This window comes from Hippopotamus amphibius, chromosome 4 (genome assembly GCF_030028045.1).
Source record: "Hippopotamus amphibius kiboko isolate mHipAmp2 chromosome 4, mHipAmp2.hap2, whole genome shotgun sequence".
Lineage (NCBI taxonomy): Eukaryota > Metazoa > Chordata > Mammalia > Artiodactyla > Hippopotamidae > Hippopotamus > Hippopotamus amphibius.
Window position 1 is genome coordinate 88,404,688 of NC_080189.1, and position 14,246 is coordinate 88,418,933.

Below are 14,246 nucleotides of genomic sequence, written 5' to 3' on the forward strand. Positions count from 1 at the left end.
GCATCTGTGTGAACATAAGTCAGCTTATGCATAGATGCAAAAAAAAAAAAGTCTAAGATCATACTGTTTCCCTGATTTTTATAACAATGTATTTTTTCCTGTGTCATCTTGTTTCTAGGTACCCCAGAGAGGTCCCACTCTATTCTGTTACAGTTCTCCATCAATGGGGGAATCACCTGGCACCTGATGGATGAATTTTACTTCCCTCAAACGACCAACATACTTTTCATTAATGTTCCCTTACCATACACTGCCCAAACCAATGCTACAAGATTCAGACTCTGGCAACCTTATAATAATGGTAAAAATGCACATGTTCTCCTATGATCAGAACTGACTGTGGCATGTTAACGCGCTTGCTCCTAGGGTATGGAGGAAGTGTTTGTCAGCTGAGTGGCTTCGCTGTCCGTAGCACCTTTTACATGCTTCACTTTTGAGGAGTCTCAAGGAATGCTTAGCTTTATATATCTTTATCTTCATACTTGACTATATATTATCTTCAGGCTTCACTCATAAGTTCTCTTGATGTAAATATAGCTAAATCCTGTCACAGAGCTAAGGTTTTTAAAATATAATCCAGCTCTACCATTAGGTACTCATCAGTTGTAACTACATTTTTTACTGAATTCATTTAGGCATCCGTAGTTCTTCTGAGTGTGGCACTTCGTTAGTGTGATAGAACAACATTAGAGCAAAGTGCCGTGACAAAGTGAGAGGGACTGGCACCAAGCAGACAGTGCCTGAGATAAAATATTCTTATCACATACACTTGCCTCAGTGATAAGTTAACATGAATGTATAATTTAACAGCATTTTCAAATGGTTACAGAAAACGATTTTATAAATTTGTAATGTTTTATTGCTTCCTATATTTCTATTAACTGCTGATTATAAAGGACCACACTCTACCAAATTATGCATTTAATGGCCTAAGTAAGCACAGAGATATCATATTAAGCAGATTCTTTACAGAGATAACACAGAAATGGATAAGAAAAATGTACTGCCATCTCTAAAGTTTAACCTGAGTATTTCCTTTATAACTAGTAAGTCAAAAAATAAAATAACTTTAACTTACTGTGAGCAGAAAAAATAATCTTGTATAATCGCTGAGGAAAAGTCCAAAAAAAGAAATGCAGCCAGTTTCACACTCCAGAGGATAGTTGTCTTCGTGTTGTTTGGAAAGCTTACGATTTTTTTTTTGTTGCTTTCACCAACTTCTTCCAAAATGAGTAAAGGGAAGAAAGCTACTAGAATTAGAACATTGATAGGATTAGAGAGGGAGAGTCACATGTGACTTCATTTAAATTATCAGGTTGTTTCTACAGGCTGCTATTTACAGATTCTTTTTTACATTTTGTAAGAATTCTACTAAAAGTAGGAATCAGTGAAGAAGCAGCCCTGGGGATCCTGTTGTTTCTGCTTGGCATGGTCTTATCACCTTGTTTCCAGTTAAGTCCAAGCAGTGCTTTACAAAAGCACTGGGCTTCCTCTTCTTATCTACTCAGTAATATTGGGTTGGCCAAAAGTTCGTTCGTGTTTTTCCATAAGATGTTACAGAAAAACTCAAATGAACTTTTTAGCCAACCAGTATCTTCCTTAAACACCTGCCTAAGTTGCTGAATCAAATTCTATGACAACCTAAGCAGTGATTTCCCTAGTTTTCTGTATGTTCCCACGTATCTTCAAACATACAAGTTTTGAAAAGCATTGAGGGAAAAATAAAGTATTATATAGCAGAGTATTTTCTTCCGTATAGTTCTTAACACCTAAATAAATTTGCACATCAAGCCAGTGTTATAATGGCCATGGTCCTTCAGCCTGAAGGAAGCATGATTCTAAGTCTTGGGTGGACTTTAAAAAGTCCTGAGTTACTCCATGAATAGACTAGTTAGTATAACTCAGTTCTAAATCCACAGGCTGACCACCCATCCTCACGGATTCAGGCATCCTACAGATTCCCCTAAACCATGAAGGCATAACTCAGGGCCCACTCTTGCTGGTGGAGGGCCCATAGCACTATAGCACCGCTGTGACGGGAAGGGCAGCAGACTCTTAGCAGCCGTCTGAAATTAGGGAGGCTGTTCCATGCAATGTCAATTCAGTATGATTGAATGCTTAATTTTTTCACACTTGAATCACTGTGAACACACTGTTACATAGTTTGTGCTTCTTCGTCTAGAAGGCATATGTTTAAACCGGTTGTTACTGAGATCGTTTTGTCCTTTACTTTCTTCCAATGAGCAAAAATGTCCATCTGATTTTCACCATTGAAAAAACTTGCTTTATCCAAAAATGCCTTAGGTAAGAAAGAAGAAATCTGGATTGTTGATGACTTCATCATTGATGGAAATAATTTAAACAACCCTGTGATGCTTCTGGATACTTTTGACTTTGGGCCAAGAGAAGACAATTGGTTTTTCTATCCTGGTGGTAACATTGGTCTTTATTGTCCATATTCTTCCAAAGGAGCACCGTAAGTATTTAATTGAGAAGTTAAAAGTAAAACCCCTGCGCTGTACAGATCATGATGAGCTTTTGCCTAAATGGCTTCCTTGTTGTTTTCTTGTATAACAGCGAGGAAGATTCGGCTATGGTGTTTGTTTCAAATGAAGTTGGTGAGCATTCCATTACCACTCGTGACCTGAATGTGAATGAGAACACCATCATACAATTTGAGGTACTTGACTTTGTTCTATCAGAAATGCTTTAAGTTTTTTTTTTTAATTTTATTTATTTATTATTTTGGGGGTGCTTTAAGTTTTATCTTGAACAAAAGTTAGGAAAGAGGAGGAAAATCTCAAATGATTTCATGCATTATGACTTTCCATTTTTGTGCAAGGACAAAAAACGTTTTACACCATAATTCACTTTTATTAGCAGAACCAATTGTCCTACTAACGTTTATTTCTGAATTTTGGTCCTTTATTTATGACATTCATCTACTACAATGGGAAATTGTCGAAATAAATTATTTCAAACATTATAAAAATGAAAAGAACCATACTATTCTAGTATTATTATATTCAAAATTTTTATGTGTTACTTAGGACCAAGGTCAATGTAACTATACCATTCTAGCACATTTATATAATATTTATCATGGTGTCATGAATTTTACAGAAAAAAATAATACTACAATGTTTCTTAATTCTTAATTTCTGTGTATTTCATTAATATTTGTGGACTCGTATTTTTCAAGACAGCAAACTAATAAGTATGAAAGAAAAACTTTTATATATTTCAAAAACTTAGATAAAATTAACAGAACCAAAGGTACATTGTGCTAGGGTTCAATAGTATTACTTTTTTTTTTTTTTTTTTGGCTGCACCACGCGGCATACAAGATCTTAGTTCTCCAGCCAGGGATCGAACCCATGCTCCCTGCAGTGGAAGCATGGAGTCCTAAGCACTGGACTGCCAGAGAATTCCCATTAACTTCTGGAGATACTTGTTTCATAGCTGAAATCTATACCAGCCATTGGACAGTGCCTAATTTCATTAACAAAATTTTTGACTATTTGCTCTGGATTAACTGTCTGCATCCTTTGAATTAGAGTTGTTTCTTTCATCTTAAAGTCAGAGACCAGATAATGCCCTAGTGGAGAAATTATTCTCTATTTTAAGCTTCTGTTTTATTTTCTAATTTTATTTTAAGTTACTTATATAACCTTCTGTTATATTTTTCTAACATGCCTTAAATGTTAATAAACAGTAACCACTGTGGCCCTTTCAGGGTTTCTGTTAACAAAAGAATCTAGGTAGAGACAAATGCCTATAGCTGAAAAGTTTATCAAATGTCAATAGTTTACTCTTCAGAATGTAAGAGGAGTAAGTTCCAACAACAACAACAAAAATTATATAAATATATCTGGTTGCTATGACAGCAAGAAAATGTTAACCCCAGTGGAAGAGGGAAAAATTCTTTCCTAGAAAGAATCACATGCATTTATTTAAGTTTTAGTTTAATTCACTTGAAAGCATGAGAAAGGAATGGAGTGGTTATTTCCCTGATGGTTAAAAAGGTATTTCTGAGAATGTTCTCCCTATGCCAGGGAAATACTGACAATAATTGTATTTCATTCTGTTTTAATATTGAAAACATACTAAAGATTCTCCACGTGCAAAACTTTGGGTATTATTTGAAGGTGTCACAAGAAGAAAAGTACTTCTATCCATCCAGCAGTCTGAGAAAAACCTAATGGTTAGAATTAGGGAAACAGTCTTTTCATTACAATTTGCTTGGCTTGGCAACGAAAGTGGGCTAAAGGTAAAATTTGGAATTCCATGCCAGCATCTGCTTTACCCACTTCCTAGCTTTTTATAAAATGAGGGAAAATAAATTTTTCATGAGGCCCATTGAGGTTCTTTATGAAAAAGTATTATTTAAAAGTAATATGCAATATTACTCAGGCAAAACAGAATTTCATGGTGTTAAATATTTCAGCAAGACAGTTCCCAGGAAAATGGACTCTCAAGAAAATAATGAAGTGGTGAATCGTTTCAAGGCTTGTTGCTCTGAGGTAATTTGTATCATTTTTTTTTTCACCAAGATCAATGTCGGATGCTCCACTGATAGCTCCTCTGCTGATCCGGTCAGACTGGAATTTTCCAGGGACTTTGGGGCGACCTGGCACCTGCTGCTCCCCCTCTGCTACCATAGCAGCGGCCACGTCAGTTCCTTGTGCTCCACTGAGCACCACCCGAGCAGCACCTACTATGCAGGGACCACCCAGGGCTGGAGGAGGGAGGTCGTGCACTTTGGGAAGCTGCACCTTTGTGGGTAAGGACCTGCTGCTCTGCATCATGTTTTTATCATTTCACAGTTTTCCCTGGGATGTCATAGTTGACTGGCCACTTTATTGGGGAAGTTTCCACCTTATGTTTCTTCCTCAGTTCTCCACAGAAAGCAGATCGGTGGATGTTCAAAACATAGGACACTGAGCTGACAAACTACTAATTCATAGTTTGAAGATAGATTTAAAAGAGCACACCTTGGGGGGCTCCCCACCCTGGGCTTCATATATCCATGGGTCTTATTAGGAAGCAACAGAAATATGGGTTTCCCCTAGTGTTGTAATCTGTCCTCCTCCTGCCCCCCACCTCACAATATAAATGCAGTTAGAATTTTGACTTTCAAACATCTACCTGTGTCTTTCGTGCAAGGAGAGGGCATGTATGGAGGATGGAAGCCCTTAGAATATTCCAGGTGTCTCATAAAAAAAAATTTGTTAGCAGTCTTCCCCCAGGCATTTCTACTTTTTCAACCTCTCTCAGCATTCTTGTTACATGTATTTGACTCTTCTGTTGAAAAGCTATTTGGAGATAAAGGACTTCAATTCCAATAGAAATGAAATGAAAAGTATAGTTCAAAAAATAAAACTAATAATATAAGTGAACAAAGAGAGGAAGTCAGCAAAGCAGTCTGCCTCAGAATTTGTCTTTTTCTCTCAGAATAAAGAACTTACTCTTTCAGGGTATGTCAAAGAAGAAAATATTAATACCATACTTTCAAGATGGAGATAGATTTACATTCCCAATGTGAAACTCAGCATAACTAGAAGTCTTGAGACTTTAAGCAAAACTACTAATACCTAACACTTTTCCTAAAGGGTGAAAGTGGATCTTCAAAAGTCTTCATTCTCTTTGAACATAAATTTATTCACTCCTCATCATATCATCAACAAAATTTTTGTGCTAAGGACTCTAATATTTTGTGTTATCAAGTATGTCATTTATTAATTCTTACCTTTACACCAGGATATTCTAATTATTCTGTTAGAAAATCTATTTTTAAAAAATAAGCATTACCAAGCAAAATGTCCTCAAGATTCATTAGAAGTGATAGCTGAGGAGGCAAGGAGAGTCTCTGAAGACCATAGGACTAGATAGAGCTGATGACTCAGCCAACACAACCAGAAAGCTGCTATTGGGGTGTTCGAGGGTGTAGTGTGAACTTGTCTATAGAAGAATTGGGCAGGGGGAAATAGCTCAGGAAAAATTTTTTATCCAAAATCAGTTGTGTTACTTAAGAGCATATGTTGCCTAATTATTAGAGAAATGCAAATCAAAACTACAATGAGGTATCACCTCACACCGGTTAGAATGGGCATCATCAGAAAACCCACAAACAGTAAATGCTGGAGAGGGTGTGGAGAAATGGGAACCCTCTTGCACTGTTGGTGGGAATGTAAATTGATACAGCCACTATGGAGAACAGTACGGAGGTTCCTTGCAAAACTAAAAATAGAGTTACCATAGGACCCAGCAATCCCACTACTAGGCATATACCCAGAGAAAACCATAATTCAAAAAGACACATGCACCCCAGTGTTCATTGCAGCACTATTTACAATAGCCAGGACATGGAAGCAACCTAAATGTCCATCAACGGATGAATGGATAAAGAAGATATGGTGCATATGTACAATGGAATATTACTCAGCTGTAAAAAGGAACACAATTGGGACATTTGTAGAGACATGGATGAACCGGGAGACTGTCATACAGAGTGGAGTGAGTCAGAAAAACAAATATCATGTATTAACACACATATGTGGAATATAGAACCGGTTTGCAAGGCAGAAATAGAGACACAGATGTAGAGAACAAACATATGGACACCAAATGGGGAAAGCAAGGGAGGGGAAGATGAATTGGGAGATTGGGATTGCCATATATACATTACTAAGAAAAAAATATCAAACTGTACACTTTAAATATATGTAGTTTATCGTATGTCAATTGTATCTCAAAAATTTTCTTAAAAAAAAAATCATATGTTGCAAGACATATAAAGAGGCTTACCAAACAAGTGGAAGATCTTATTAGAAATCTCCTGGGGAAGGGCATGGGCTCCACTCAGGAGGTGTGAGGACATCAGCAAAAGGAGTTTGTGATCTTTTTTATCATGTTAATATTCACATCACTCAGCAAACTCCGGCTCTTGTTTTCCAGAACTCTTAATTCTACATTTCTAGAAAAGAAAATCTGAGCCAGTCAGCTACAACAGAAGGTCAAGTGTTGCAACAGAAACATGGATGCCAAAAATCTGTGCTTACGGGCAGTGCAGGCAGGGGAAAATGGCTGGATAGCCAATCATTTCGGCACCTATGACCAATACCATGATCATTATGGTACTGCTGAAAAGCTCCAGGTTTTCTCTTTAGGGGACTGCTGATTTCTTCTAGTTGCTCAGCTAAGAATTAGGTTAAACAGAAAATAACCCTAAAGATAGGGTGAAAGCCATGCTTTCAGATTGTCTGATTTCAGATTGTCTTAACAACTGAGACTTGCTTCCACAAGTTCCCACATGAAAATGATTCAATTTAAAAGCATGTGAAATCCAGTCACTGCCGACCCGAGGTAGTGAAGGAAGGTACCCACCCCAGGATACTGCTCCAGGGTCATGGAGCCTACATCGCTACAAGTTGGCTTTGTCCACCCGGCTGTGCTTACACATAAGGCATGGCAATATAATGTGACGGAGAGGAAATGCAGATGTCTATATTTTTACCTACTGGTATTGGGTATCAGCTTAAAATACCCCTCCTCTAATTATAAAGGTAAAGAATTTAAACCATCATGTTATTTGTATGCCATGTGATTTTCATTTCTGTGAGAAGAAAGTAAATCTGTTAAGGAGACAGGCCCACTCTCACAGGGATATAAACCTACCTTTCAAACTGCCTTCAGCTCTTTCTGCAAAGAGAAGAATTTGCCTTAGAAGTGTTGTCTAGTCCTTGTTTCAGGAAAACAATTAGCACTCTTCTTAAAACCCACACAGGCGTGAATTGCTGGAAGGCAAAAGTCAAATTTTCTCCAGCTCAGTGAACCATTCCTTGGTTTGTATTCAGCATGGTACATAATAATGGCACAAGTGCTAGATGCTAAAAAAATATATTACCCATGTTTCAATTGCCCTTTTCTGTGCGCTCACAGAACCCTAGGTACCAAAAAACTATACTAAATGTTTCAGGTGCAGAAATGGCTGTTTTTGCCTTTGCATATAGTCAATTCACATTTGAAGCATAAGTACTGAGCTTCCAACAAATTTTATTCACATCAGTCGTGTCTTTTTCGTTTAGAGTCTTTTTGTCTTTAAAAGTTCCTAATTGCTTTTGCTTTATGCAGTTTCATAATGAGTCAACCAAAACCCCTATTTAATGAAAGCACTGCAGTGTGCTTGAAATTTTAAGTTTACGTTTAAAAAACAGATCCTTTTGAATACCACTGGCTTGGGAGAACAGATGCTGACATTCACCAGGGAGGGTGGCAGTGAGGAATTCTCAAAATAAGATTTCAGCAGCCAGGGAACCACAGTGAAACCAGACCCTTCAGCCCATTTATCATAGTGCTTGCAGTTTCTGTGTCAAGACAGGTGAACAATAATAAATATCCAGCCAAGGTGGTTCATTTGTATTCAGAACGTTTGAATAAATAAGTTCAAAAAAATCCATGTAGGCTTTTGTTCAAAGGAAAACTCCAGCCGTTTCCCTCAGCTCAGCAGTCTGAAAGTTCAAAAGGTAGGAAGTCTTGCCAAGACTAAACTCTGACAAGTGTTTGAAAATAAAATTTAATTATGAACTGGCATTTTGGGGGCAGCTTAATATAGTTGGAGTCTTGATATAAACATTGAAATTAGGGTTAAAATTATATGTGGGAACTTGGCTCCATCTGCTTTACTATATACTAAACTTTAGAAGTCTAATAAATGCTTCTGATACTAACTTCTAATTTCTGTTTCTCAAATGAAAAATTATTCTGAATTTGGTTTCTATATAATTGAAAATCAGACAGATTCACAGGGTACAAAAATGAGTGTACATGCCATGTCTATATCTAGCTCCTCTGAAATAAAGTCTATCTTATTTGAACTGAGTTTTGTACATAGTAAAATATATTCAGCTATTTCTGGCCTGCTACCTAAATATGTAGATTATTTCTAAGGAGCTAACTTATCAATAATATAATAGGACAGTTGTCTTACAAATAAAAAGGAAAATTATCTTTCATTTCAAAAGAAATTAAGAAATGAGACTTAACTAAAAATAAATCTGACTTTGTCACTGCTCTATTTTTTTTTTCATTTTATTCATTTATTTATTATATTTTTGGGGGCTCTCTTTAAAATAATCATTTGGGATTCTCTGTTGCCAGAAGGATAAAATCCAGAACACCCTAGTTTGGCTCTTAAGGCTTTCCACAACTAATGATGTTTAAGAAACATTAATTGAGCACCTGCTATATATGAAACGCTATACTGGGCACCATGACAGGGTGCAAAAAAGAAAGAGGTATGGGCATGGCAAATGAAGAAAATAGGTGTGCTTTTAATTTTTAAATACCTCCAGCTGTGACAACTATAATAATGGAAATTCCATCAAAATTATGGACGAGAGAGAAATTAAAGGATGAGTTATTTACCATATGACCCAGCAAATCCCCTACCATTCTACCCCCCAAATTAAAAACAGGTATTCAAGCAAATACTTGTACATGAATATTCATAGAAGCACTCTTCATAGAAGCCAAAAGATGGAAACAAACAAATGTTCATCAATTGACAAATGGATAAAGTTGATATAGCCATACAATAGAATGTTATTCAGTCATAAAAAAGAATGAAATTCTGATACTTGCTACAGCATGGATGAACCCTGAAAACATTGTGATAAGTGATTAAAGCCAGACAGTGAAGGTCACATAGGGTAATTCCATTTATATGGAATATCCAGAATAGGTAAATTCACAGAGACAGGAAGCAGATTAGTGGTTGCCAGAGGCTTGGTGTAGAGGGCAATCAAGAGTGACTGCTTAATGGGCACGGGGTTTCCTTTGGGGTGATGAAAATGTCTTGGAACTTGATAGAGGTGTTGGTTGGCTAACACTGTGGATGTACTAAACACCACCAAATTGTACACTTTAAATGATTAATTATTACTTTTATATCATGTGAATTTTGCCTCCATTAAAAAAAAAGATTAGTTATGCAGAGCATAGATACTATTTAATGGAAAAAGCCTCACCAAGAAAGTCAATATTTAAAAAGGTAGAAACTCAGGTGGAATTTTGACATAGTGATAGGATTGGGAAGGGCTTATAGAAAGCAGGAACATTGTTGGCAAAATCCTGGAGACTGAGGAATGGAGTTTGTGGTACTGAAATGTTGACTCATGTATTCTACTTTTTGAATCTGGTACAGAGGTAGTAACTGCCCACTGCTCATTGATCAGATGCGCTTACTTTGAAGGCATGTTGTTCTGTTGACTAGATTTTGAAACACTTGTATCTGTTTTCCAGATCTGTGCGTTTCAGATGGTACCAAGGATTTTATCCTGCTGGCTCTCAGCCAGTGACATGGGCCATTGATAATGTCTATATCGGCCCCCAGTGTGAAGAGATGTGTAATGGACACGGGAGTTGTATCAATGGAACCAAGTGTATATGTGACCCTGGCTACTCAGGTCCAACCTGTAAAATAAGCACCAAAAATCCTGATTTCCTCAAGGATGACTTTGAAGGTAATCTTTTCTTACAAAATCTATGTTACTTTATGAAAGAACTTACAGATTAAGCACAATTTGTAATATGGAAGTAATCATTAAGTTCCACTCTAATATTTCATTATTTAGCATTACATTTGGGACTACCCAAGCCTTCATTTAGTTCTGAATTTCATAGAGTTCCATTTTTGAAACAATTGTCAGTGAGAGTGAACAAGACCGTAATTGAGAAAAACTAAAGGCTATTTTCGCTACTTTTTGTATCATGTGTAACTTATGATCAATGATAATTTTGGAAAATGTCTATAAAGGGTTAATCTTGGGTGGAAGGAGCAAGTCTCCAGAAATATAAATTCTTGTCTTTGCTTTATCACCAACTCATTATGCAGCCTTTTGTTACTTTCTGTACCTTAGTTATACCTAGAATCTAATGTCATTATGTATGAAGATATGCGTCAGCATAAAAAAAGTATGTGCTATAATGATTGAAATTATTTACAATTAATTATGTATCCATTGGATATGCACTGTGATAAAACTGGAAAAACATTCTCATAAGAGAAAGTCTTAAACGTAATAGCTATCTATGTTAGGATAGTGAGATTAAAAGATTTTTTTTCTTTTTCCCAAGTTACCTGTAAAATTTTTGTAATATATCTATGGTTTTAAGGTGCATTTTAGAATTAGGTTTACATATATCAATACAATGGAATATTGTTCAGTCAGAAAAAGGAATGAAATACTGATACGTACTGCAACATAGATGAACCTTGAAAACATTATGCTAAGTGAAAGAAGTCAGACACAAAAGGCCACATGTCATATGATTCTATTTTTATGAAACACTCAAAATAGGCAAATCCATAGAGACAGAAAGAAGATTAGTGGTTGCCAAGGGCTGGATGAGGGGGAAATGGGGACTGACTGCTTAACAGGTACAAAGTTTCCTTTACGGGTGGTGAAAAATTCTGGAGCTAGGTAGCAGTGGTGGTTGCACAGCATTGTGAAAGTACTAAAGGCCATTAAGTTGTTCACTTTAAAATGGTAAATTTTATGTTATGTACATTTTACCACAATCAAAAAAGTAAATTAGTTCTAAGGTGACTATCTGAAGAGATTGGCGAGCTGGTTTTGAAAGACAGTATTTAACAGGAAATATTAAATTACACTGAAATTTCTCCCATTAAAACTGTTTTTTAGCCTTTCATCCCCTTCTGAGACGGCCCACACTCTTTCTGCGTAGTGTGTTTCTCTCTAAATAAATCTCTAAATAAACTTCTTACCTATCACTTTGTCTTTTGCTGAAAAACAAAAACAAAAACAAAAAACCTGTGTTTTTTTAAATATTGTATAACACTGGCCTGATACTGTCCTCTCAGTAGAAAAGACACAGAGAAGAGGCCAGTGGAAAAGTCTCATTACCCTTCTTTAATTTTGGGCTGCACCACTCTGACTAGCCAGTGTCTTTTTTTGCAGTGTAGAGGAGCAGAAAGGAGGGAACAATTTGGCTGGACCGTAGATACTCAGGAAAAGACCTCTTCCCTCTGCCACGTGGACACAAATGATATAGCCAATGTTAAATAATTCAAACAAGCTAAAATGTTGAAGAGGCCTCTTATCCCCCAAATGTATGACTTCAATATTTATGACTTCATATTTTAAAACTACACAAAGCACTTATCATAGTCTTTTTAAAAAAATGACTATATTTAGGGTCCTAGGTAAACCACATTTTCCACTTTTTTTCAGGTCAGCTAGAATCTGATAGATTCCTATTAATGAGTGGCGGAAAGCCATCTCGAAAGTGTGGAATCCTTTCCAGTGGAAACAACCTCTTTTTCAATGAAGATGGCTTACGCGTGTTGATGACACGAGATCTGGATTTATCACATGCTAGGTAATCATTTTTAAATGCTGTTGAAGAACCACCTTGTAATGTAAGGTAGCAGAACGTAATCAAATCAGAAAGAAGCGGAGATCTCAAGGAAAAGGCCTTCCACTGGAAATGCTGAGCTTCTCTCTTGTCAAAAACTCCATTAAGACACATTTTACATAATTTCCATTCTGAAACTGAGAGAGATTTGTACAATAACTGGATCAGAAATGAAACACAGCTAAACAGACAAAAGTTAATACCTGGTCTTCTACAAGGTGGTAACCAGGAAATGACAATGTTTAACTCACTTGAACGTCAAGCACATAAATGCTGCATCTTCTTTATCCATCTTCTACAGAATACTTTTCATTAGCACTTGGACTGTGTAGAAATTATTCACCATGCTTAGGAGGAAGCTTAATTGAGATACAGTAGATCCACAAATTATTTGCAATTAATTTTATATCCATTAACAATTTAAGTTAAGAACATCTAAAGTGTAGCCATTTTGTTTATAAGCATTTCTTTCCAATGATTTGCTCTTAACATTCGAAGCACTCATTTTCTAAATTGAGCACAGTCACTCAGAAACAAACATTTTAAACTGGCTCAGAGGATTATGTCCTGTCAAGATGTGTATCCCTTGATCATTTGATGAGCCAAAAACTTAGCCAGTAAAATAAAAAATACAGTTTAACATGTGTAAAATGGAACCCTGACCTATTTTTGCAAGTGAACAAAGAAATCATGTTTCATCTTTTGAAACATTTCAGAGTATCTTAAAATACATTTTAACATATTTATCCTCTTCTTTCTCCTGTCTTTCATTTATTGAATTATAAATTTGATCATGCTTCATAGAAAATACAATTCTATCTATGAGATAATAATTTTACAGTTATAGAAAGCAAGATTTTATTTATCTCCCTCCTGTTTTAATGCATGTGGTTTAATTTGCTGCTTTTTTATGTAAGATTTATCATTGGCAGCTTAGTTCTCTAATTTAGAAATTATTAGATTTTTCCAAATAATTCTGACATTGTTTATCTATAAATTAATGTAAACATTTTCCCAATACAAGTAGACAATATGCTAAAAGTGTTTCTCTGTAAATTATTGTTTTTATAGATATAAACTTCACAAGGCACTAACCATGTGTTTTTTTCTTTTTTCATTAATCCAATGTTAAACGCTCCATTATTTATCTCATCTCAGTAGCATGCTGTGTAGGATTTACATATATTGACCTCAAAATGCTCCATGTAAAATCCCAATTTTCTCAGGGTCATGAGGTAAATGAATGCCCAGTTAGTGGAGATGGGGGAGGGGAGGAACCCATGAAGAATGCATGATTTTATGTGTGGAACTGATAACTTTTATTACGAGCCCCAATATATTTCATATGTTTGACATGCATTCATAATTGGGTATGTGTGTTGGGTTGCATATGAAACTTATTCTGCATTACCAGCTAGCACAGCGGCCGGACCAGGCACCAGCAGCTCGCCTGCCAAAGATAACATGTGAGCTGGTTTTCACTGGCACCCCAGCTGGTTGCTGCCACTCTGTCCGCCTCCCTGCCGGCTGGGAAGGCTGCCACTGGCTGACTGCCACAGTTCTCCGTGGCCAGTATCATCCATCCCAGACCCAGCAAGCGTCCGCGCCTGGCACAGCCCACCATCACCACCACCTCACACTCATGCTCCCCTGCCCTCAGCACGAGAGACAGAAAAGAGGCGCAGGCTTGACCCACCTCTTCCGAAAGCTGCCTGGCCTCTCACAAAGAGGTGCTACAACGGGTGAATTTAAACGTGCCTCACAAAACCAACCGTATGAGAGCTGAATAATTACTGGTAACACCAGGG

At 36.7% G+C, this 14,246-nt stretch overlaps 1 protein-coding gene across 2 annotated transcripts in view; it reads left to right on the top strand.

Moving 5' to 3' along the window:
* Positions 1 to 14,246, top strand: part of RELN (reelin) — a 494,116-nt gene that overhangs the window by 421,814 nt on the left and 58,056 nt on the right. For both annotated transcript variants that reach the window (XM_057732969.1, XM_057732970.1), the window contains exons 38-43: positions 119 to 301; positions 2,305 to 2,476; positions 2,578 to 2,680; positions 4,554 to 4,783; positions 10,303 to 10,523; positions 12,255 to 12,402. In XM_057732969.1, the coding sequence (XP_057588952.1) occupies positions 119 to 301; positions 2,305 to 2,476; positions 2,578 to 2,680; positions 4,554 to 4,783; positions 10,303 to 10,523; positions 12,255 to 12,402 (1,057 nt within the window). The remainder of the gene's footprint in view (positions 1 to 118; positions 302 to 2,304; positions 2,477 to 2,577; positions 2,681 to 4,553; positions 4,784 to 10,302; positions 10,524 to 12,254; positions 12,403 to 14,246) is intronic.